The 24,411-nt window shown below is 35.9% G+C and overlaps 1 protein-coding gene across 2 annotated transcripts in view; it reads right to left on the bottom strand.

Annotated features, from left to right (window-relative positions):
* Positions 1–24,411, bottom strand: part of sli (slit guidance ligand) — a 360,459-nt gene that overhangs the window by 8,162 nt on the left and 327,886 nt on the right. For both annotated transcript variants that reach the window (XM_089090917.1, XM_089090918.1), the window contains exon 29: positions 22,255–22,387. In XM_089090917.1, the coding sequence (XP_088947043.1) occupies positions 22,255–22,387 (133 nt within the window). The remainder of the gene's footprint in view (positions 1–22,254; positions 22,388–24,411) is intronic.

The raw sequence follows: 24,411 nt of genomic DNA, 5'->3' as shown, positions 1-24,411 counted from the left end.
ATAATTCGAAAACAAAATTCTGTCAAATCTATCAAAAATTCAGATGTTTGAATCTATTCTTTTTGCTGTAATCACCGAAAATGTTTCTGTTATTTTAGTTATATTTCTGAAATTATAATAGATCATGACAAATTATTAAAAACGTACGCTGGGGACTTTTTGGTCAATTACCTCCTCCTGAAATATCCAGATTATTTTATAATCTACCTCCTCCTGAAAGACTTATATTTCCCATATTATTCGCCTCTTTATCCGCTACATCGTGTCTCCGACCCCAAAATGTCTTCCTGCCTCTACCTATATATATTCCTGTGTCCCTTCAAAAGAAGTCGGCTTTCTCATACTTTTGTCTTTATAAAAAAGAATATCTTAGAGAATTCTGTACAAAATTTTACAACCGGAATAAAGATACTATTATCAAAAAGATATCTTTGACCTGTCATGGTCAAATTGACTTGACAAACGATTAGATATTGTCCGTGGCAGACTATCAAACGTGCTCATAAATTTAATATTAGCTCATCAAATACTTGAATCTTTCTATGAAACTTAGCCAGGAGAAATTGCTGATATAAACATCATTTTCGGCAAAATCAGAGTGTTGCTTTATCCTATATTTATACACAATAACAATTAAGTTACAAAAGAGTGGGTGGAGATACAATATCCAGGTCTGTTAGTCGACACGACACAAGGGCCATTATTCTTAGACCGGCATTACAAATATTTTTCCAGAATTTGAAAGGTTAATGGAGAGGAAACTTTGACAATTATAGCGACAGCTATGAATTCTTGGACGTAGAGTGATTAGAGGAAAAAACTCAGAAGTGTATGTGTAGATAGGAAGACACTGGCAGCGGCAGGAGGAATGGAAGACTGGAGATTTCTTGTCGATGGTCTGAGCACCTTTAATGCCGCAATAGAGTCTATAGAAGAGGGTAAGGATATAAAAGATAAAAAAAAAAGGAATTGCATTCCTCGTTTTCAACTTCCGTTTCGTATGACGGAAAGGCAGTGTGTCTTCGTCCTTGCATATATTAAAGATTATGTTATAAATTTATTTATTTTATCTTTGGGATTTGTGGAGCTAAACCTTTGCACAAAAGCGGAAGATTATTCGGGGAGATGGGTTTGTCCCAAGCACAAGAAAATTAATTTTTCATAACCTAATATTTAGATTTTGAACATTTATATGTTTATATTTTTTTTTGCATTTATGGGAAAGGCAGGGATCTTCGATCTATTCAGACAGGAAGGGGATTCTTTCTTCTCCTTCATGGTATGAAGGCCTTCTAAAACAATTTGTAGATGAATATGCTCAGTGTTGCCAGATAGAAATTTTTTTTTATACTTTAATTGCATTATTATTAGATAATGTATCTTTATTCACAACGGAAACTATTTTTTAGATAGTGCAGCTGTTTGTTGCAGTTTTCTTTCTCAGACCTAAGGCTTAAACAGCTAGTGACATGAACATATCCAGGATTTTTTTTCGGGGGAGGGGTGCAAAAAAACTAAAAACGCATCAAAAATTTGTTTATATTCATTTTTGTTACGTGTTTACGAGTCGGACAAATATTTCGAGGGGGGTTCAAACCACCTAACTCCCCCTGGATACGGCTTTGGCTAGTGATAACATCACAGAGAATCAGAGAAGTTACTTGTAAAAATGTTGAGGATCAAAACATTTTTCTTATCTTAAATGCCACAAATTTTATACATTAGAATCGATTAGATTTTGGAAAGTCGGAATTATCAGTTCCTCCGAGATTTACATTTTACTGTCTGTCTATATTTTTCACTCAGCATTAGTAAACCTAAAACAATAGTTAACCCATTTTTTAAAAGGTGAGGCTACCCCCCCCCCTCCAGAGATAAGGAATAATGTGATTGACTTACAAAAATACATCCCGCATATAAACCAATAAAATTAGAGCACACTTTTAACATGACAGCATAGGACAATATTCTCTCTTTCACTCTTGCTTAACATTTATCCCCTTTGGGGGAGGGGTATCTTTGGATTCTTAATCCTCCTCCCCACCTCCGTATTAAAAAAAATACGATTGTGTGCATGTTCATTGAAAAGTATTCTTTTTTTGGCGTTTTCATTGGAGAAAATCGAAAAAAAAATTCCCATTCCCCTGGACTTGTAAAATAAATTTCATCTCCTAATAATGCAAATTGGGCCACTGGCTGCCTTAATTAAGACCATCGTGGCTTTATGTAAGGTCATAATTCTGTAAAGACAATATAGCAATTATAAATTAATGATGTTGAAATAAGAGCTTCAAAATTAAAAAAAAAGAATCTATTTTAGAACCATATATTTTCAATACTTAATATGTTTTCAGTACATTCAGTACTTAATACATTCAGATTTTCAGCTGCATCCCTTAAAACTAAACAAGTTTTGTCGATTGGATTCATCTTTTTCTTCCTATCCTCCTCTGTTTTAAATGTTTTTAGAAATTTCCATCATTTTTGCAAAACGAGTCAAACTTTTTTCCTTACCCGCAAAAAAAAGAAAAAAAAAACAGAAAATGGAGCTTCTGATACTAAAATTGTTTTTCTTGCTTCTTGGATGTCTAAAACCCCTTTCTTGCACGAATATACAGCCCTTGAAAATAGTCGAAAACTTCGAAATACATTAATTTTTCCAATCTCCTGCAAGATTTGTGTTTTGTGATTTAAAGCATTATGAATTGCCGTATTTGATTATTGAGAAGAAGTTATAAACCAACTCATAACGTAAAAGTTGAAAAATACCTGAGGTTAAAATTATATTTCTTTTCGAATGTTAATAGACTATAAAACATATCATTCCGATTACTTTTATTTAAATATGACTGCGTGGTTTTTGCCAACAAAAATTTGTTCTATTCATTCTTCCTTGGAATTTCATAGGAATTATTTTGGGAAATAAAGTGAATACTGTTGTCTCTGACTTGATTAATGAAAAAAAAAGTGTTCACGGTTCCTTGTGTTTTTCTGACAAGACCGAATATGAATGTTAGAAATGTTTCCGAAGGACTTCTCGGGAACTGAATGGTTTTAGATTGATTTTGGATGGTTTTGTTGATTTTTGTTTTTACACTGGAAATTCAGTTCTATTTTAAGTTTAATGACATTTCTTACAAAACATTATCTAGTTTAGAAACTAAAAAAATTCAAAGAAAAGTGTTTAATTCTTTGAGTATTTTTAAACATATCAGTTAAAAAAACTAAAATTGCATTATTTTAAAGTTTATTTTTTTGAACTTTCAAACTCGGGAGAATAGTGATAAACTTGGCTTAACAAAATTCAGATTACAGACATTAAAGAAGAAATTGGAGAAAATGCTAGGTATTTTAAAAAGCTTCTGCTGCACCTGGTCTCTCTAGATAAAACTGAATAATTGTAGGTACCTTATCTCCAACATACCGCTCCATTAGTAAACAACACCTGTTGTAGGTGGGATGACACAAAATTGATAAACAGATTTGCAAAAGGTAAATAATATTGAATAACACTTAAATATTTTGAAATAGCTGTACAATTTACTTTTTATGAGTTTTTTTAGAATTTATGAATTTAATTATTTTTAGAAATTATTTTTAGAATTTATGTAGTTTGCAAGAATGGATTACTAACATATCGCACTATTAATGATAAAAGAAAAAGTTAAGAAAATAGCTTCTGATTTTGCAGTTAGTTTCAGATTTTATACCTCCCTAGTTTATATTGGGCATAATTATCCAGTTTATATTGAGTTTTAGAAAAAATGGGAAACAAAATGTTTAAAAAAAAATTGTGATCAGCTATAAACTTCATAATTATACGGTTTATGACGAGTTTTAGAGAAGGAATACTATTAATATGGTTCAATCCTGCTTTTAAGGGCTATAATGACCGAAAGATTGAGATGGCTTGGGCACGTTATGCGGAAGAAGGGTGACCAGATTGTCTAAGATTCTTTTTCGGCCAACCGTCTAGGGCTAAACGGTAAGCAGGTCGTCCGCGGTTGGGGTGCGAGGATGTCATAAAGAAAGATTTAAAGGAAATGAGAACTTCCAGGGAGGATTTAAAGAGGGAATCGTTGAATAGACTGGGATAGAGGAGGAGCATGCTAGGTTGTGTTGGCCTTTGGCGGCTTCGTCCTGCGGTGAGTTGTTAGTAGTAGTAGTAGTGGTAATACTGGTACTACTACTAACAGCTCACTGCAGCATTGAAAAACATCTTTTTTTGCATTGAAAATTTTAAGAAAGACACTTTTGCCCCTTCTGAATTTTTAAAAACACACTCCCCTCCACCCTATAAACTTCCATAAACTGAGATCATGGGACTGAAAGACACTTACTTATCTTCAAAATTTACACAAAGGTACTTTTTTTAAATAATTTACGGCTTATAGAGCCTAAAGAAGGTGGAGAGATTACGACGGAGAAGCATTTCCATAAATTTGAGTTATTTAATCTTGAAAAACAGCTTCATTAGCAGTTAAATTTAGCTGCACCTAAATTCAGAACTTGTGTCATTACTTTTGATCAACCTACACAATAATAGTTGATAACGATAAATTTAGTTTAGTAGTTTCCTTTGAAAAAATAATATATATAAAGAAAAAAAGGTAGGGAAATTAAACTGCGATGCACCCCCATATGGGCTTTCTCCAATATCTGGTGTACATCTTGGAACAACTCTTATTTTGCCATGCGTCGCGCACTTCTGTCACGTGGCTCCTTTTCCTACTACGTACGACACACTTAAAGCAACTATTACTACTAGTCGGACCTCATTCCAGCACCAGGTCACCCAAGGCCAACCCAACTGCGCGCGCTCCTCCACTATCTCAATTTATTCAAAATTTACACCCTTCCAAGAAGTTCCAGTTTCCTTTCAATCCATTCTGACGACCTCTTTTCATGGTATTTGGGGACGATCTGTTTTTCTTTTGGCCCTTCATGGATGGCCATAAAGGACGACCTTAGTTAATATGTCCTTCATCCGTTAAATGTGTCCTAACCATCTCAACGTTTTTTCTCATTGCAGCCCTAGAAAGGCGGATGGAGCCACATTTTTCGCACAGCTTACTTTTTAAAATACGTTCAGTGAAGTGGGTACCCGAAACTATCTGCCCACGATTCTTCTGGAAAATCCTCCAGATTGCCTCCGTCTAACAAATCTAACAAATCCTCCATCTAATAAATCCTCCTCCGTCTTCTGAAGCGCCCACGTTTAAGAACCATACTTGACCACTGACATTACTGTATCTTCCAATACTCTAATCTCGGTTCGTAGACTTCTGGAAAACTCTTCCATCCCTTCCAAACATTTTGACACGCTAGACCTGGTTATACACGATTTTGATAATAGAAAGAACTGTGAGACACTCATAATATTTACTTCTTTGAATCTATTGCTCTTACCAGATTATGGCTGATGTACATCTTTAGCAGAAAAATATTCGAACACTTTTCCCCATCTATTTTGGGAGAATATCAGGTACTTGTCTATTATATGAAACAGACTCGAGAAATAAGGTTTGGTGACAATATAATATGATAAAAATAAAATACTTTATTAGCAAAGCTGTGAAGGTCATTTGTGAATTATTAAATTGGGAGCTTCAGCGTCGGCTGACCGTCTCAAAGGCAAAGATAAATGCCTTATTAACGCGATTTTTAAACTAGTTCATTTTAGTCCAATTATTAACGGGATTCTTGAGGACACCGGTTAGTTTGCTTTGACTGATGATAGAATATATTGTTTCACCATGGAAGTTCAAGAATCATTTCAGATTGTTGGAAGGGCCACAACACAACTGATCTGGAAAAAGCAGGTTTCACTCATTTGAAAGTGAACCACAAAAATAATTTTGTCGACCCAGAAACCGGCGCCTCTACCCAAAAAGTAGAGAGATTGTGGGGTTTTGCAAAGTAGAGGAGTCACCAGCATTCACCAAACTTCACTTCTCGAGTGTATTTAATATAATAGACAAGTACCGAATATCATTTCATTTTTTAGACAAGGGGAGGGACGAATAAATAACTTTCTCAAAGGATGGTGCCAAAACTAATGAGAACTTTTCTATGTTTCCACAATTTCTGCACATACTTGATTACTTTTGGTATGTGAGAAGGGGGGAAGCGACAGAGAAGGATTACCACGGTTTTATTATGGTTAGTCTTATGAAACAATTTCATTTTATGCCTTTACAGCCAAATTTATAACTTTTGTCATTACTTTTGATTGCCCCCGCTAGAATAATTCATATTCATAGAAGTTTTAAAGTTCTACTAGAAAAAAATAGCAAAGGAAAAGGCGTGATCTCTCTTTAACTAATCCCCATGGAGACATGTAAACGTTCAATTCATATCTTGCAATGCAAGAAATTGGAAAAGAAAAATACATCTCAAAACCTTGAAAATATTTTTAGATCCTAATAAAAATTGGACAACATTTGCAAATGTTGTATGTTGATTCTCCTGTCTGGTAGTTCAACTTTTGTTTTTATACTAAATTTCCATTTTATCTAACAATTGAGACAGCTGAGCCAACGAAAATGCAGTAAAGTGTGTTGATTTGTACGAGTTGTTTAGGAGACAACTAACTGCCAAGATAATTTATTAGTTCAGACTATTTTCAACTCGAGAATTGGAACAACGCTGCCTAGCCAAAACGAATAACACTAAAATGAATCTTTGAAAATCCCTTGGTCTTGAGCAATCTCCAAAGGGGATTTAAATGTAGAAGTAGATTGGATGATTGATAAATTAAATACACATTGAGTGGCTTGTATCTCTCCCATGAAATATTTTGCTTCTTCTCGGCCATATTGGGACCACTTATCGAACCTTTGAATAAGTAGCGGGCTTAGCTTAGTCACAATTATACATCCATCGGGTTTAACTTGTCAAATAGTTTAAAGGTTTAAGCATTCTTTATATGCTTCAAATAATCCCCAATCTATATTTAATTTGTTAATGATTCATTTGATCTTTCTCAAAATTCTTGTTTTGCAATGGTCGGAAAATAAATATCTTACTTTATTCCTTGATTTCCTCTCAGCCTCGTTCCCCCCCCCCCCTCCCCATTCTTAATGGTTTAATTTTGTCAAATAGCATATTTCAAGCATTGAACCAAACGACAGATCCGTCCTTGCTTACTTAAAAAAAAAACTGAAAAAAAGTGTTTCAAAGAAGATAAAGAGTCATAATATAACCCTACTCCACCTCCACAGTCACTCCAAAGTCAAGATATGCCCCTACTCCACCCCTATTTGCTCAAAGCTTTTCCCCTTCTTTCCTTTCACTTTTTTATTCTTGCGATGAAGTTATGTTAAATCTGTTTTTATTTCTCCTCCTATCCCATTCGAGAACACCCTTTTCGTCGGCCCAGATGGTTAGGGAAATATCACGATTTTTGGCAACGTGTCATCCTTCATCCGTATAACGCCACCTCGCCACCTTAACCTTTCTTCCATTACCGTCGCTGAAAGCACGATCGATCCAAAATTTTCGCGCAGCTTATTTTTTGATATAAGGTAGGTCAACAGTTAACGTGAAGCAAGAATTTAGAAGGTAGGTCAATATGTAACGTCAACTAAGAATTTAGAAGGTAGGGCAAGAAGGTAGGTCAACAGTTAACGTGAAGCAAGAATTTAGAATGTAGGTCAATAGTTAACGTGAAGCAAGAATTTAGAAAGTAGGGCAAGAAGTTAGGTCAACAGTTAATGTGAAGCAAGAATTTAGAATGTAGGTCAAGAGTTAACGTTAAGCAAGAATTTAGAAGGTAGGGCAAGAAGGTAGGTCAACAGTTAACGTGAAGCAAGAATTTAGAAGATAGGGCAAGAAGGTACGTCAACAGTTAACGTGAAGCAAGAATTTAGAAGGTAAGGCAAGAAGGTAGGACAACAGTTAACGAGAAGCAAGAATTTAGAAGGTAAGGCAAGAAGGTAGGTCAACAGTTAACGTGAAGCAAGAATTTAGAAGGTAAGGCAAGAAGGTAGGCCAACAGTTAACGTGAAGCAAGAATTTAGAAGGTAGGGCAAGAAGGTAGATCAACAGTTAACGTGAAGCAAGAATTTAGAAGATAATGCAAGAAGGTAGGTCAACAGTTAACGTGAAGCAAGAATTTAGAAGATAGGGCAAGAAGGTAGGTCAACAGCTAACGTGAAGCAAGAATTTAGAATGTAGGGCAAGAAGTTAGGTCAACAGTTAATGTGAAGCAAGAATTTAGAAGGTAGGTCAAGAGTTAACGTGAAGCAAGAATTTAGAAGATAGGGCAAGAAGGTAGGTCAACAGTTAACGTGAAGCAAGAATTTAGAAGGTAGGGCAAGAAGGTAGGTCAACAGTTAACGTGAAGCAAGAATTTAGATGATAGGTCAAGAAGTTAGGTCAACAGTTAACGTGAATCAAGAATTTAGAATGTAGGTCAATAGTTAACGTGAAGCAAGAATTTAGAAGATAGGGCAAGAATGTAGGTCAACAGTTAACGTGAAGCAAGAATTTAGAAGGTAGGGCAAGAAGGTACGTCAACAGTTAACGTGAAGCAAGAATTTAGAAGGTAAGGCAAGAAGGTAGGCCAACAGTTAACGCGAAGCAAGAATTTAGAAGGTAAGGCAAGAAGGTAGATCAACAGTTAACGTGAAGCAAGAATTTAGAAGTTAAGGCAAGAAGGTAGGCCAACAGTTAACGTGAAGCAAGAATTTAGAAGGTAGGGCAAGAAGGTAGGTCTACAGTTAACGTGAAGCAAGAATTTAGAATTTAGGGCAAGAAGGTAGGTCATCAGTTAACGTGAAGCAAGAATTTAGAAAGTAGGGCAAGAAGCTAGGTCAACAGTTAATGTGAAGCAAGAATTTAAAATGTAGGTCAAGAGTTAACGTGAAGCAAGAATTTAGAAGGTAGGGCAAGAAGGTAGGTCAACAGTTAACGTGAAGCAAGAATTTAGAAGATAGGGCAAGAAGGTACGTCAACAGTTAACGTGAAGCAAGAATTTAGAAGGTAGGGCAAGAAGGTAGGTCAACAGTTAACGTGAAGCAAGAATTTAGAAGGTAAGGCAAGAAGGTAGGCCAACAGTTAACGTGAAGCAAGAATTTAGAAGGTAGGGCAAGAAGGTAGGTCAACAGTTAACGTGAAGCAAGAATTTAGAAGTTAGGGCAAGAAGGTAGGTCAACAGTTAACGTGAAGCAAGAATTTAGAAGTTAGGGCAAGAAGGTAGGTCAACAGTTAACGTGAAGCAAGAATTTAGAATGTAGGTCAAGAGTTAACGTGAAGCAAGAATTTAGAAGGTAAGGCAAGAAGGTAGGACAACAGTTAACGTGAAGCAAGAATTTAGAAGCTAGGGCAAGAAGGTAGGTCAACAGTTAACGTGAAGCAAGAATTTAGAAAGTAGGGCAAGAAGGTAGGTCAACAGTTAACGTGAAGCAAGAATTTAGAAAGTAGGGCAAGAAGTTAGGTCAACAGTTAATGTGAAGCAAGAATTTAGAATGTAGGTCAATAGTTAACGTGAAGCAAGAATTTAGAAGGTAGGGCAAGAAGGTAGGCCAACAGTTAATTTGAATCAAGAATTTAGAAGGTAGGGCAAGAAGGTAGGTCAACAGTTAACGTGAAGCAAGAATTTAGAAGATAGGGCAAGAAGGTAGGTCAAAAGTTAACGTGAAGCAAGAATTTAGAAGATAGGGCAAGAAGGTAGGTCAACAGTTAACGTGAAGCAAGAATTTAGAATGTAGGTCAATAGTTAACGTGAAGCAAGAATTTAGAAGGTAAGGCAAGAAGGTAGGTCAACAGTTAACGTGAAGCAAGAATTTAGAAGTTAGGGCAAGAAGGTAGGTCAACAGTTAACGTGAAGCAAGAATTTAGAAGATAGGGCAAGAAGGTAGGTCAACAGTTAACGTGAAGCAAGAATTTAGAAGATACGGCAAGAAGGTAGGTCAACAGTTAACTTGAAGCAAGAATTTAGAAAGTAGGGCAAGAAGTTAGGTCAACAGTTAATGTTTAGCAAGACTATAGAAGGTAGGTCAATAGTTAACGTGAAGCAAGAATTTAGAAGATCGGGCAAGAATGTAGGACAACAGCTAACGTGAAGCAAGAATTTAGAAGGTAGGGCAAGAAGGTAGGTCAACAGTTAACGTGAAGCAAGAATTTAGAAGATAGGGCAAGAAGGTAGGTCAACAGTTAAAGTGAAGCAAGAATTTAGAAGATAGGTCAAGAAGGTAGGTCAACATTTAAAGTGAAGCAAGAATTTAGAAGTTATGGCAAGACGGTAGGTCATCAGTTAACTTGAAGCAAGAATTTAGAAGATAGGGCAAGAAGGTAGGTCAACAGTTAACGTGAATCAAGAATTTAGAAGATAGGGCAAGAAGGTAGGTCAACAGTTAACGTGAAGCAAGAATTTAGAAGATAGGGCAAGAAGGTAGGTCAACAGTTAACGTGAAGCAAGAATTTAGAAAGGATAGAAGGCAAGAATGTAGGTCAATAGTTAACGTGAAGCAAGAATTTAGAAGGTAAGGCAAGAAGGTAGGTCAACAGTTAACGTGAAGCAATAATTTAGAAGATAGGGCAAGAAGGTAGGTCAACAGTTAACGTGAAGCAAGAATTTAGAAGGTAGGGCAAGAAGGTAGGTCAACAGATAACGTGAAGCTAGAATTTAGAATATAGGGCAAGAAGTTAGGTCAACAGTTAAAGTGAAGCAAGAATTTAGAAGGTAGGTCAAGAAGGTAGGTCAACAGTTAACGTGAAGCAAGAATTTAGAAGATAGGGCAAGAAGGTAGGTCAACAGTTAACGTGAAGCAAGAATTTAGAAGATAGGGCAAGAAGTTAGCTCAAAAGTTAACGTGAAGCAAGAATTTAGATGATAGGGCAAGAAGGTAGGTCAACAGTTAACGTGAAGCAAGAATTTAGAAGGAAGGTCAATAGTTAACGTCAAGCTATAATTTAGAAGGTCAGGCAAGAAGGTAGGCCAACAGTTAAAGTGAAGCAAGAATTTAGAAGAGAGGGCAAGAAGTTAGGTCAACAGTTAACGTGAAGCAAGAATTTAGAAGGTAGGGCAAGAAGGTAGGTCAACAGTTAACGTGAAGCAAGAATTTAGAAGATAGGGCAAGAAGGTAGGTCAACAGTTAACGTGAAGCAAGAATTTAGAACGTAGGTCAAGAAGTTAGGTCAACAGTTAACGTGAAGCACGAATTTAGAAGGTAGGGCAAGAAGGTAGGTCAACAGTTAACGTGAAGCAAGAATTTAGAATGTAGGTCAATAGTTAACGTGAAGCAAGAATTTAGAAGGTACGGCAAGAAGGTAGGCCAACAGTTAACGTGAAGCAAGAATTTAGAAGGTAGGGCAAGAAGGTAGGTCAACAGTTAACGTGAAGCAAGAATTTAGAAGTTAGGGCAAGAAGGTAAGTCAACAGTTAACGTGAAGCAAGAATTTAGAAGGTAGGTCAATAGTTAACGTGAAGCAAGAATTTAGAAGGTAGGGCAAGAAGGTAGGCCAAAAGTTAACGTGAAGCAAGAATTTAGAAGGTAGGGCAAGAAGGTAGGTCAACAGTTAACGTAAAGCAAGAATTTAGAAGTTAGGGCAAGAAGGTAGGTCAACAGTTAACGTGAAGCAAGAATTTAGAAGTTAGGGCAAGAAGGTAGGTCAACAGTTAACGTGAAGCAAGAATTTAGAAGTTAGGGCAAGAAGGTAGGTCAACAGTTAACGTGAAGCTAGAATTTAGAAGATAGGGCAAGAAGGTAGGTCAACAGTTAACGTGAAGCAAGAATTTAGAAGATACGGCAAGAAGGTAGGACAACAGTTAACGTGAAGCAAGAATTTAGAAGGTAGGGCAAGAAGGTAGGTCAACAGTTAACGTGAAGCAAGAATTTAGAATGTAGGTCAATAGTTAACGTGAAGCAAGAATTTAGAAGATAGGGCAAGAAGTTAAGTCAACAGTTAATGTGAAGCAAGAATTTAGAATGTAGGTCAATAGTTAACGTGAAGCAAGAAGTTAGACGGTAAGGCAAGAAGGTAGGCCAACAGTTAACGTGAAGCAATAATTTAGAAGATAGGGCAAGAAGGTAGGTCAACAGTTAACGTGAAGCAAGAATTTAGAAGGTACGGCAAGAATGTAGGTCAAAAGTTAACGTGAAGCAAGAATTTAGAAGATAGGACAAGAAGGTAGGTCAACAGCTAACGTGAAGCAAGAATTTAGAAAGTAGGTCAAGAAGTTAGGTCAACATTTAATGTTAAGCACGACTTTAGACGGTAGGTCAACATTTAACATGAAGCAAGAATTTAGAAGATAAGGCAAGAAGGTAGGCCAACAGCTAACGTGAAGCAAGCATTTAGAAGGTAGGGAAAGAAGGTAGGTCTACATTTAGCGTAAATCTAGAATTTAGAATATAGGGCACGAAGTTAGTTCAGCAGTTAACGTTACGCAAGAAGTGAGAAGATAGGGCAAGAAGGTAGGTCAACAGTTAACGTGAAGCAAGAATTTAGAAGGTATGGCAAGAAGGTAGGTCAACAGATAACGTGAAGCAAGAATTTAGAAGGTAGGGCAAGAAGGTAGGTCAACAGTTAACGTGAAGCAAGAATTTAGAAGATAGGGCAGGAAGGTAGGTCAACAGTTAACGTGAAGCAAGAATTTAGAAGATAGGACAAGAAGGTAGGTCAACAGTTCACGTGAAGCAAGAATTTAGAAAGTAGGGCAAGAAGTTAGGTCAACAGTTAATGTGAAGCAAGAATTTAGAATGTAGGTCAATAGTTAACATGAAGCAAGAATTTAGAAGGTAAGGCAAGAAGGTAGGCCAACAGTTAACGTGAAGCAAGAATTTAGAAGGTAGGGCAAGAAGGTAGGTCAACAGTTAACGTGAAGCAAGAATTTAGAAGATAGGGCAAGAAGGTAGGTCAACAGTTAACGTGAAGCAAGAATTTAGAAGGTAGGGCAAGAAGGTAGGTCAACAGTTAACCTGAAGCAAGGATTTCGAGGGCCAATGAATGATATGGAAAGAGGTAACTCCTCAGAATAAAATCTAAGGCAATTTCAACTCATGGGATACTCTTTTGTCTTTAATCTAAAATATATTTTAAGACACGCGTTAAGCACGTTTTTATTTTTAGATGTGATATAAAATGCTAATGTTATTAATTACCATAAAACTTTCCATCGGAGATTAATCTGATAATCGTAAAACTTAGGATTTAATGTGTTTTGAGCGTCTCCTTTTCTGCCACCTGAGTTACAAGTCTCCTCTTGATCCCCTCCCCCAAGAACGAGCAAGGCTTGCCAACTTGACTTGCCCACAAAATACTGAAAGTATATGGACCGTAGCCGAAAAAAAAAAAAAGAGATATAGATCGGATAAGATTTTATTTTGTTGAAATTTATCATATTTATTGGTGAAAAAATATTAGTTTACGGCAAAAACCGTATTTTAAATATAAAATAGGTATAAAATTAATAATAATAAAGAATATAACTAAAAGTACACAGTAAAATAAATACTATTCCTAATAAAAACATAAAAATACAACAGTTGTTCTCAAACTGTGGTACGCGTACCCCTTGGGGGTACGCAAATATTTTTAAGGGGTACGTGGCCGACCAACAAAAAAAATAAAAGCACCCTTTAACTCTAGGACTGACTTTATTTATAGTTTAACTACAGTTTACTTAAAACCGGTAACTGAGAAGAGGTACCTGAAATATTTTGTGGGTAAAAAGGGGTACAGTGTTTAAATAAGTTTGAGAACCACTGAAATATATGAAAACAATAGTTTATCCCAAAACTATAATAAAGCTAAAAAGATTATTTGTCAGAAAAGAGTTTCAGTTAAATGATCGATGAATTTTGAAAAATTATTCAAAATTAGTTGAAGTTTTTCAGTCTAAGGATCAATGTCTCACACGTGGTGGACCCCCCCCTTATAAACAGGGTAAAAGTACGTGTAATTCAAGTTTCTTTGGTTTGTTGGCGGCTGATGCGACCTTTTCCGTAGTTGCTGCCATACTTTGAAATAACTTGAAGAACATTTTGATTCTCTTGGAAAGTGAAGGAGAAGTTAGGAAAGGAAAGTTTCACGACTATGAATTCTTGGGAAATAAAGCGAGTACTGATTACTTAATTTTGTCAATGTAACAGTAGTGGATTAAAAATGAACGGTAAATATTATTTTTTCCACTAGAATATTTTTAGAAAATGGGTTCCTTTTATGAATACATTCCACAGACCAAAATATGTTTTGTTTTTTTATTTTACAGTTCTATGTATTACATAATTATTATTTTAATTATTTATTAATTTATATTATTACTAGTGATTTATTTTTTTATAATTAGTTTATTATTTAATGAGAGAAAGGTTGAGATGACTAGGGCCCGCTCTTCGGATGAAGGATGACGGATTGACAAAGATTATTTTTGTCGGCCAACCGTCTAAGCCAAACGAAAAGCAGGCCGTCGCCTCTTGGGGTTGGAAGATGTCGTAAGGAAAGATTTAAGGGTAATGGGAACCTCCTGGGAGGGCGTAAAGAGGGAGGCTTTAAATAGATTGGGATGGAGGAGAAGCGTGCGTAGATGTGTTTGCCTTAGGCGGCTTGGGGCTGCAGTGAGTTGTTAGTAGCAGTAGTAGTAGTAGTATATTATTGTACTTATTTGTTTTTACATTGTATCATCTAATATTGTTATTACTTATATTACTTACAAAAAAAATCCGCAAAATAAGTTTTTTAAGGAAAAGTAAAGAACTCCATTAAACCAAAAAAGGTCAAAAATATAATCAAATAATCTACGAAGCGTAAAACTACCACAAATCAACATCAATACATAAATGAAACCCAAAACGAACGGAAATTGCAATAAATAACCGATTAAAACTCAAAACGAGCAGAAATTAACATAATTAGGGCTCACAACCCATACGCCTTCACAAGGCTAGAACATAATTTGCACTTTACTGGAAAAAAAAATACATATGAATCTGCATTGTCAGTTTAATGTTAAATAAATAAAAAATAGTTTTTTTTTAACTGAAATTAAGGAAAAACATTAAAGCTTAAAACGAACAGAAATCATCCCGTATATGAGGGGGGTCACTCCCTCGTCGATACCTCGCTCTTTACGCTAAAGTTCAAATTTTGTCTCAATTCTTTTAGAATGACTCCTGAATCACAAGGGCCGTTTAATTAGAATAAAAACCTCTTTTAAAAGTAATAAAAAAGACTTTAGCATGAAGAGCGAGGTACTGACGAAGGGGAGACCCCACTCATATACGTGATAATTTATCTTCGTTTTAGGCTTTAATGTTTCTCCTTACTTTCAGTTGAAAAAATGTTTTTTTTTTATTTAATTTCTGATCGTGTTTTTAAATAATACTGGGAAATCTGGCTCCCTTTTCATAGAAAATTCCCTTTCCCCCATGAAAAATTCTTCAATGAAAAGATCCTCCCACGAACCCCCCCCCCCCTCCACACACTAGAAAATCCTCCCTGAAAAACATCAGTACACTTCCTAATAACCAATACTATATGTAAACTAAATGGGCAAAGTTCATAGCTTGCAGCCCTTCCCCCGGGGACTGGGAGGTTGAGTCATCCTCAAAGACATAGTTACTTGAATTTTAGACTACCTGAAAAATGGCTATCTCAAAATTTCGATCGGGCGAGTTTGGGGGAAAATGAGCGTGCGATGGGGCTAGCTGTCCTCCAAAATTTTTGGTCACTTGAAAAGGCCACTAGAACTTTTGATTTCCAATCAAATGAGCCCTCTACCGAATTTCTATTATCACTTGTTCAATATCATCACCCCTGGGAAAAAAAACAAAAAAAAACAACAAATAAAAACACATCCGTGATCTTTCTTCAGGAAAAAAAAATTCAAAATTCAACATTTTTGTACATAGGAGATCTAAACCACTATAGTTTTGGTGGTGTTTTCCCCCTTTCTAAAAAAAAATCTTTCAGGCTTTTGATAGGTACCAGTAAATTTGATGAATTTTACATATTTTTGAATAAGCATCAAAATTCGATTCTTTGGATGTATTTATCGTTATTAAGACTCTGTTTCTTATTTTCTTATAGTTTCGGTTACTATTGAGCCGCATCACTCCTTACTAACAGTTCGTTACCATGAACTGTTTGATATGTGCTCATATTTATTCTTTAAAATCTGATTTGCCATTAATATTCTCTCAAACGTTACCTTCATAGACTTAGCCTTAATAGTACTAGTATCCCAGTAGTGGCGGTGGTAGTAGAAGAAGAAGTAGTTGTAGTGTTAGTGTTGCATTAGTAGTAGTAGTAACAGTAGTAGCAGCAGTATTAATAGTGGTAGTAGCATATACATCTTGCCTTTTTATCAGTTGAACACATCTTTTATGATGTCCCGGAAGTTTCACCTTGGCAGGGTAAGCAGTTCAAAAATATTGCTGATTTGCACTTTTCACCCCCTTTTCATCTTAATACTCTAAGCCTTAAAAGTTGTTGCAATTGAAGTAGTAGTTGGACTAGTTTAGCTGCAGTAGCAGTATTAGTAAAAGTAACAGTGACAGTAGTGTTAGTAGTGACATGTATATATTACTATCTTGTCAATTGATCTTCACCTTTCTGTATTCTCTGAAACTTCCAACTTATTACCCAAATCCATTCTTGAGATACGCCATATTGACAATCTGCAAGAACATAGTGTGTTTTGATTTACTTCAAACTTCCCCTCAATATTCTGTCAGATTTTCAACTTCCTACCCTTAGTCTTAATTATCCTAGTATCATAGAAGTAGTAGTAGTAGTGGGAACTGGCGTATTATTATTATTATTATTAGCAGTAACAGTAGTAGCAGCAGTATTAATAGCAGTAGTAGCAGGTTCATTGCCTTTTGGTCAGCTGAATATCCCATTCATGATACCCCAGAAGTTTCCTCTTGATACGCTAATCCGTTCTAAAAATTGCCGATATGCCCGTATTATCAATCTGTATGCACATAATATGCTTTGATTAGTTCAACGTTTCCCCTTTACGTTTTGTCAGATGTTTATTTCAATATCCTCAGCCTTAGTAGTACCCACTACAGGAGTAGTAGTTTTAGTGATGGTAGAGGTAGTAGTAGAAGCAGCGGTAGTTGTAGTAATAGTAGCGTGCAAATATTGCCTTTTTGGTCAATTGATCATCTCCTTCATTATTTCCCGAAATTTCAAAATTAATATACTCAGTCATTCGTGAGTTACACCCTTTTGACAACCCATATATACAAAACATGTTTTGATTTAGTTCAAAATTCCTTGAAAGATTCACCTTGATACCCTTCGAATTTTGAGAAAGTAGTAGTCAAACATGCACACCTTTTCTCAATAACAAAAAAATATATGTAAACAATGAACAAATTGCCTAACTTACAGCCCTTGCCCTCAGGCCTCGAGGCGTAGGGGTTGACATCCCCAAACGCATAATTACTGAACCTTTCAACAATGCTGAAAAATAGATATCTCAAAACTTGGTTTGGATGTTTGTTTTTGGGACATGATGGGCGTGGGGGAGGTTCTGGTTGCTCTCAAATCACTTTTGACTTTTAAATAGGGCACTATCACTTCCAATTTAACATCAAATGAGCCCCACCTGAAGTTTATATGACTACCCATTCCATAAAAACCTTGTATTCCCCAAGGGCATAACTTAGAAACATTGACTCAGGGCTCTTGGGAGTAGACTCAATCCTGGAAGCAATGTTATGTGTTCTATAAACCATTTTGAACAAAATAAATGTATCACAATTTCAATCAGATACGTTTCGTGAAAAGAGGGGTAGTCAGGGGGGGGGGGTGGCTAGTTGCCTTCCATCACTTTTGACTTTTAAAAGGGAATTGTAACTTCGAATTTTAAACCAAATGAGACTCGTCTAAAGTTTATACAACCCTCCCTTCCTTAAATACCCTCAGGGCATAGTCTACAACCCTTGCCCCTTGGCTCTGGGGGTTTGTTTCAACACCAAAAAGCCTTGTTATATGATTTTTGGACTATTTTTGAATTAAATTGCTATCTTAAAATTTCAATTGGATGCATTTCGGGAAATTACGACGTGTGTGTGTTTGGGGGGAGGATAGTTGCTATCCAATCACTCTGAATCTTAAGGAGGACACTAGAACTTCTGATTACCAATCCAAGAAGCCCCCTCCGAAGTTTATACCATCACCATTTCTATATAAGCCTTACATGCCCCCAGGGCATAATTTACAACCCTTGCCCTGACGGCTGTGAGAGAGTTGTCATTCTTAAAGACATCATTTTCGGACGTTTCAACTACGTTGAACAAAATGGCTATCTCAAAATTTTGATTATATGTGTTTGAGTAAATAGTGGGCTTGGGAGGGGCTTAGTTACCCTCCAATCACTTTCTACTATGAAACAGGGCAATAGCCCTTTCAATGCCCAATCAAATGAGCCCTTTTCGAAGTTTCTACAATAACTCCTTCGATACGAAGTGCCCTGGTCTAAAAAAAAATAATAAATAAATAATATATTGTGCCAACATCTTTCTTTAACTAGGCAGCACTGTTGCGCTGCCTATTATATACCTAAATATATATTTTATTATTATGCGCAATTTTATATTACATTGTTTTATAGTTTTTTTTTCGTTTAAAAAGGTTTCATTTCAGCCACACATCAAATAACAGATGTATACGAATGCTTCTCAGTTCTCACCCTTCTAAAAAGACAATATTTCATTCGAGCCGTTCAATATCTTAATTCCCTTCAGATAAAGTTGAATCAAACAAGAGATGCTGGCAATATTTTCGATCGGTTCAATGAAAGGCTGGCCATCAATCCCAATGATCAAAATGTCCACGTAACATGGCAGTTGTCATCACGTATGAATGCCTATTCCTAAGTGCCGACATTCAGAAAGAATCAGTGGATAACAGAGTAACCCATCTTATCCCAAACGAAAGCCAAAAGTGATAAGAAATGTTGAAGTTAGTCCTGGTATTTTAAGATTTGGCAGCAGTTTCAAGGAAACGAGACACCACTATTTTGACAGGTGACTCACAACCACTTCATTTATTTCAAAATATAACAAAGTGTTTTGTTTGATAATCACCTATCCAATTTAGTTCCGGTAAATCAAAGGGTGTTGTGTGATATTTTATGTAAAACTCGGATTTCCAGTTCACCCTCTTATATTAAGGAATTTCAATATATTGGCTCAATCTGTTTTTTCATTTTCTATTCCGTTTTCATTATTTTTAGCAAGGGCGTCATTTGCTATGGCCCCGATTGGTCCCACCCCCAGCTGAAACTTAGCGTCGTCAAAATTTTGTCAAAACTAAGATATGCCTACATAATTCGAGCACCCACAAAAACAGATCAGTTTTCTTTAAGCTTACCTTTGCCCCTATGGTACTATATGGCCCATTTGTCACTCTCATCTTCGCTTGACTTGGGAGAGTAAGCTCCAGCTTTGCCCCCCCCCCCCCCCACGCATGATGTTGACAAAATTACGCCATAGATTTCTAGGAGTTACAATTTTCTTTAAAATGAGTTACATCCCGTTTTCTCATTCACAGAAATAATTAGGAAAAAGATATTTAGGTATGTAATTTTCGTTGGTCCTACATTGGATGCCAACAAAAATTTATTATTACCAACATTACCAACAGTCTCTCTTAAAAATTGCCAATAGGTTGGCAAAAACTTCGGAACGTGTTCTTTGGCTTTCTTGCTGTCCTGTAAAAGCCACGACTTCTAACATAAAACCTATTGAATTAACACAGCCACGTCACAACCTAGAGTGCATTATCCAACAGGCAAGTAAAAAATGCAGCCTGGAAGGCCCCTGAGCTTGAGGGTCCAACTCTTAGGTCTTCAAATACCAAGTGTTTTTTGAGAAATGCTTTATAGGTGAATTTCTACAGCTGACTTGTGGATCTAATCAATTTAACTTCTGAACGACTCGGATTAATTTTTTTTTTTAACATGGGCTTTTAATAAGCTCCTTATTTGAGGCCTACTTTTCGAGCAGAATTATTGTAATAGATGTGGACTTTTCAAGAGAGTGACAAGTATATAGCCAATATACTCCCCCCTTAGCTAAATACCAGAAAAACTAAATGAGAGCCTTAAAAATAACTCGTAACAAAAACCAAATTAAAATTGAAAACCAAAAATAAAATCACGTTCAAAATAGAGAGGCAGTGAGAGAGAGAAATGAGAAAGAAGGGGAAAGAGTTGGGAGAGTGTGAGAGGAAAAGAGAGAAGAAGAAGATATATATATATATATATATATATATATATATATATATATATATATATATATATATATATATATATATATATATATATATAGTGAGAGAGAGATGGAGAGAAGGCGTTATAACATATCACCGTCAGGAGCACTAACGTCAGGACATCGACAAAATCCGTCGTAACATCGACAAAAAATCCTTCAGAACCTCTAACCGTCACAACATCGACACGTCAGTTCATCGACAGTCACAATTACTATCCGTCAGAAAGTCGACAGTCATAACACTGACACATCATAACATCTAAAAAAATTTTCATAACGAAATTCCGTCAAAACCACTAACCGTCAGAACGTTGACAGTCATAAGATCGACACGTCATAACGTCTAAAAATTTTTTTTATGTTATGACGTGTCGATGTTATGACTGTCGACGTCCTGACGGGTAGCGATTGTGACTGTCGATAAACTGACGTGTCGATATTATGACTGTCGACGTGTCACGGTTAGTGGTTCTGAAGGACTTTCCTTGTCGACGAAATGACGTTTAGTGCTCCTGACGGTTGTTCAAAATGGTAGCACCCCATGGAGAGGTAGAGGGAAAGAGAGAAAAACGAATGAAGATGGAATTCGGGCGAAAAAAAAGTTTTAATATGGAAAATTGCAGGTAATTTGAGTAAAAAATATATATATACAATTTCCTTGAGTGTACATATGAAAAAATGGGAAAAATTCTTCTGATACCCCCCCCCCCCCCGAAAAATTGGCGCAAAATTTCTTAATAAAAAACCTAATGGTTACACGCATTTTGTGATTTTCAAAATATTATTCTTATTAAAATAATGTAGAGGGTGCAGTTGGCAGTAGATACAAGCAAATTGAATCCGAAATTTTCATTTTTCCCACATCTTCATCACCATTCCTTGAAAATATTAAATAAAAATAAAACAAGCTTTTTTTAACTGAAAGTAAGGAGCGATATTAAAACTTAAAACGAACAGAAATTATTCCGTATATGAAAGGGGCTGTCCCCTGCTCAACGCCTCAAAGCTTACAATTGTAAGCTTATTTTCCTAATTCAAACGTATAGCTTTTTTTTAGAGATCTGAATTGAAGCAGGAGCATTTCTTTGGGTTAGAATCAAGGCCGTATCCAGGAGGGGGGGATAGGGGTTTTAACCCTACCCCCTTCCGAAGTATTTGTCCGACTTCTATAAACGTAAAAAATGAATATAAACCAATTTTGATGCGTTTTCCAAAGTTTTTTTGTAAACCCCTCCCCGCGGAAAAAAATCTTTTGTAACACCCCCTCCCCCCAAAAAAAATCCTGGATACGTCCCTGGTTAGAACTCTTATTTTAGGAGAAAGGTTCCGCATTGATCATTAAATTGAGGCTTCATGCATTGATTAAAATGATTGAGCTAAAATACAGTAAAGATATATCAATCATTGAAAAATAAAAACATATTTCATTGGGAGAAGTAAACTGACGATTTTGGCAATTATTTCAGTGTTAGAAATGTCCCCAGGTGGCGCTCCTCTCCTCTGTGATTGCAAATTTTAAGAATTTTAATTTATAGTATATGGGTTAGTTGAAATTCAGTAATTAATTGGAGATTCGAAAATAAAAAAAATAGTTTAAGAATACGGCATTAGACTTTACAGTCCCTACCGGCGGTACTGATCTCCGTTTCTTGGCCCTTCAGCCAGGAAGTGCAATGGGGGGTTGGGGGCCAACCATCCTGTGCTTTTGCACACCCTTCCTGTTTAGCTTCCCCAGATTTCTCCAGGTACCCATTTCGAGCTGGGTTAACTCTGGCTGAGGTTACAGAGTCACGCCCCTGATCCCCGTCCTAAATCAAATAATTTAAACACTAGGATCGAACCCTCGCCTTCTCAGACAAAGAATCCTAAATCAAGCGCACCAATCCACTCTGCTAGGACGGATTCGAAAATAGCCAATAATTTAAGTTTAATCTACTGGCTTTTCCATAATTTATCGCACATTAAAATCGTCAAAATCATTTAAGATACAATAAAAGGAATTTTCTTTTTAGCTTACCTGTTTCACAGTACTTTCCAGTATGCCCAGTTAAGCATTTGCAAATATAGGATCGTCTATCCTTCCGTGGAATGCAACGTCCTTTCTTACACCGATTTGTTTCACAGGGATCGACCAATGATAGCAAGGCCGACTAGAAAACAAAGATCATGTAAAAAAAGAGCAAAAAAGATCAAAAACACAACCAAAATTTAATAACAAGACAAAAAGAAAACAGTAAAATCAAAATCATTAAAACTATAAGGCTGCAAATATCCACGAAGGCTGGGGGGATTACACACAGAAAATTTGCCTCCTTCCCTTCCCCCGACCGTGAGACTGTTTTAGTCGAAAGTTTAATCTATCACTTAACTGACAGCAACTTTTAAGTTTCAGAAAGCGATAAATTTTCCTATTATTGTAAAATCAACCAAAGACAAAATATGAATATTTGAATATGGAACAAAAGAAGCAAAACAGGAACATTCAAACAGCGTTCAAAAGTAAAAAAATACATAGAAAAGTACAATATTTTGAAATTTATATTTTTGAACAACTTCAAACCCACCCCCTTTGGGTTCCAGAAAATTAATAAGGACATCCCCGAATATTGTCAAGAAAATGCACGATCAAATACTTTAGCTTGACAAAAAAAGCAACTCTATGGATTGAGAAACCCAAAATGGCAACTCATTTACATAACTAAATGTTTCGTATTGACAAAAATGATTAATATGATTAATATAATGTGAGTTTTGACATTGAAGCATTAATATATGATATTTAAATAATATTTAAAGCAAAATTAATATAATTTAAATATGACATTGAAATATTTACTACCTATTTCTATGATTACACCAATAATATTTCCAACATGTTATATTAAGACTTGGGAATCTTGGTCTTCTAGTTGACACAGGAATTGCAATAAAATAATTAATGACTTTTACATCCTATACAGGCGCTAAACTATATAAACGATTAACTAAAGAACAAAGTAATTATCAAGATTTAACAAATAATAAATTTGGGAAAAGAAAGAAAAAATATAATAGTTAAGGAGACAATAAAAAAAAAAATTAAAGAAAAATCCAAAAATGGAAATGGCTCCTTCCTATTATCATGCCAGTGCAAAACTATATGAGGGTATACTTTTATGTGATTCTTAAGCACCATGGAAAACAGCCAAAAACCATCAGAATATCCATAAGAAAGCCTAGAAGGGGGGAGGGCATGGTCGTGAAAAATAAGTTACAAATTCATGCAAATTGATAAACTTTCGAGTAAAATACATATAAAGAACACGTACAAAAGAAAATCAATAGAGAAAACAGCCAAAATCCATCAGAATATCCATAAGAAAGCCTAGAAGGGGGGAGGGCATGGTCGTGAAAAATAAGTTACAAATTCATGCAAATTGATAAACTTTCGAGTAAAATACATATAAAGAACACATACAAAAGAACATCAATAGAGAAAACAGCCAAAATCATCAGCACATCCATAGAACAGCCGAGGAGGATAGGACATGGTCGTGAAAAAACAAACCACAAATTTATGCAGATTAATAAGCTTTTGAGCAAAGTATAGATATATGACCCATACCAAAAATATTCAAATTGGATATAGCAAAAAAAAACTAAGAGAATGTTCATAAAATTGCCGAGGAGGGGGGTGAGCATGGTTGTGAAAAAACAGCAAATGCATACAGATTAAGAAACTTCAGAGCGAAAAAAAAATATAGAGGGCCGGTACATAAAAATATTCCAAGTGGAAATAGCCAAAAAAAAACTTAAGAATACCAAGATAAAATACCGAAAAGCCAAAAACCATAAGAATAGCCGAGGGTGGGTAAGGTTGTAAAAGGTAAACTTGAATTCCTGTTGGTTAATAAACTTTCGAAGAAAGAAAATATATGGCACCCACACAAAAAAAAATCCATCGGAAAATGAAAAAGAAAACTCTATAAATAAGGGTTCATCAGAAAAGATTGTTGTGTGATATGTCATCGATAGATGGGGTTCGTCCAAAGAGGAACGAAAGGGCAACTGAGATTTTTCAAACTGTATGGGCTTAGCCTACTAGGAAAGCCCACTGGAATCGTCCTTTCGGAAGAACCTTCTTTTCCAAAGGGGAAAAGGGGAGACTAATGTCCTATATTTTCGTATCAAAAAG

The sequence above is a fragment of the Artemia sp. Qi Xiang Cuo genome, chromosome 6, assembly GCF_049724085.1.
Source record: "Artemia sp. Qi Xiang Cuo chromosome 6, ASM4972408v1, whole genome shotgun sequence".
Taxonomy (NCBI): Eukaryota; Metazoa; Arthropoda; class Branchiopoda; order Anostraca; family Artemiidae; genus Artemia; species Artemia sp. Qi Xiang Cuo.
The sequence above is the reverse complement of the archived record's forward strand: the minus strand, read 5'-3'. Positions and strand labels throughout refer to the sequence as shown.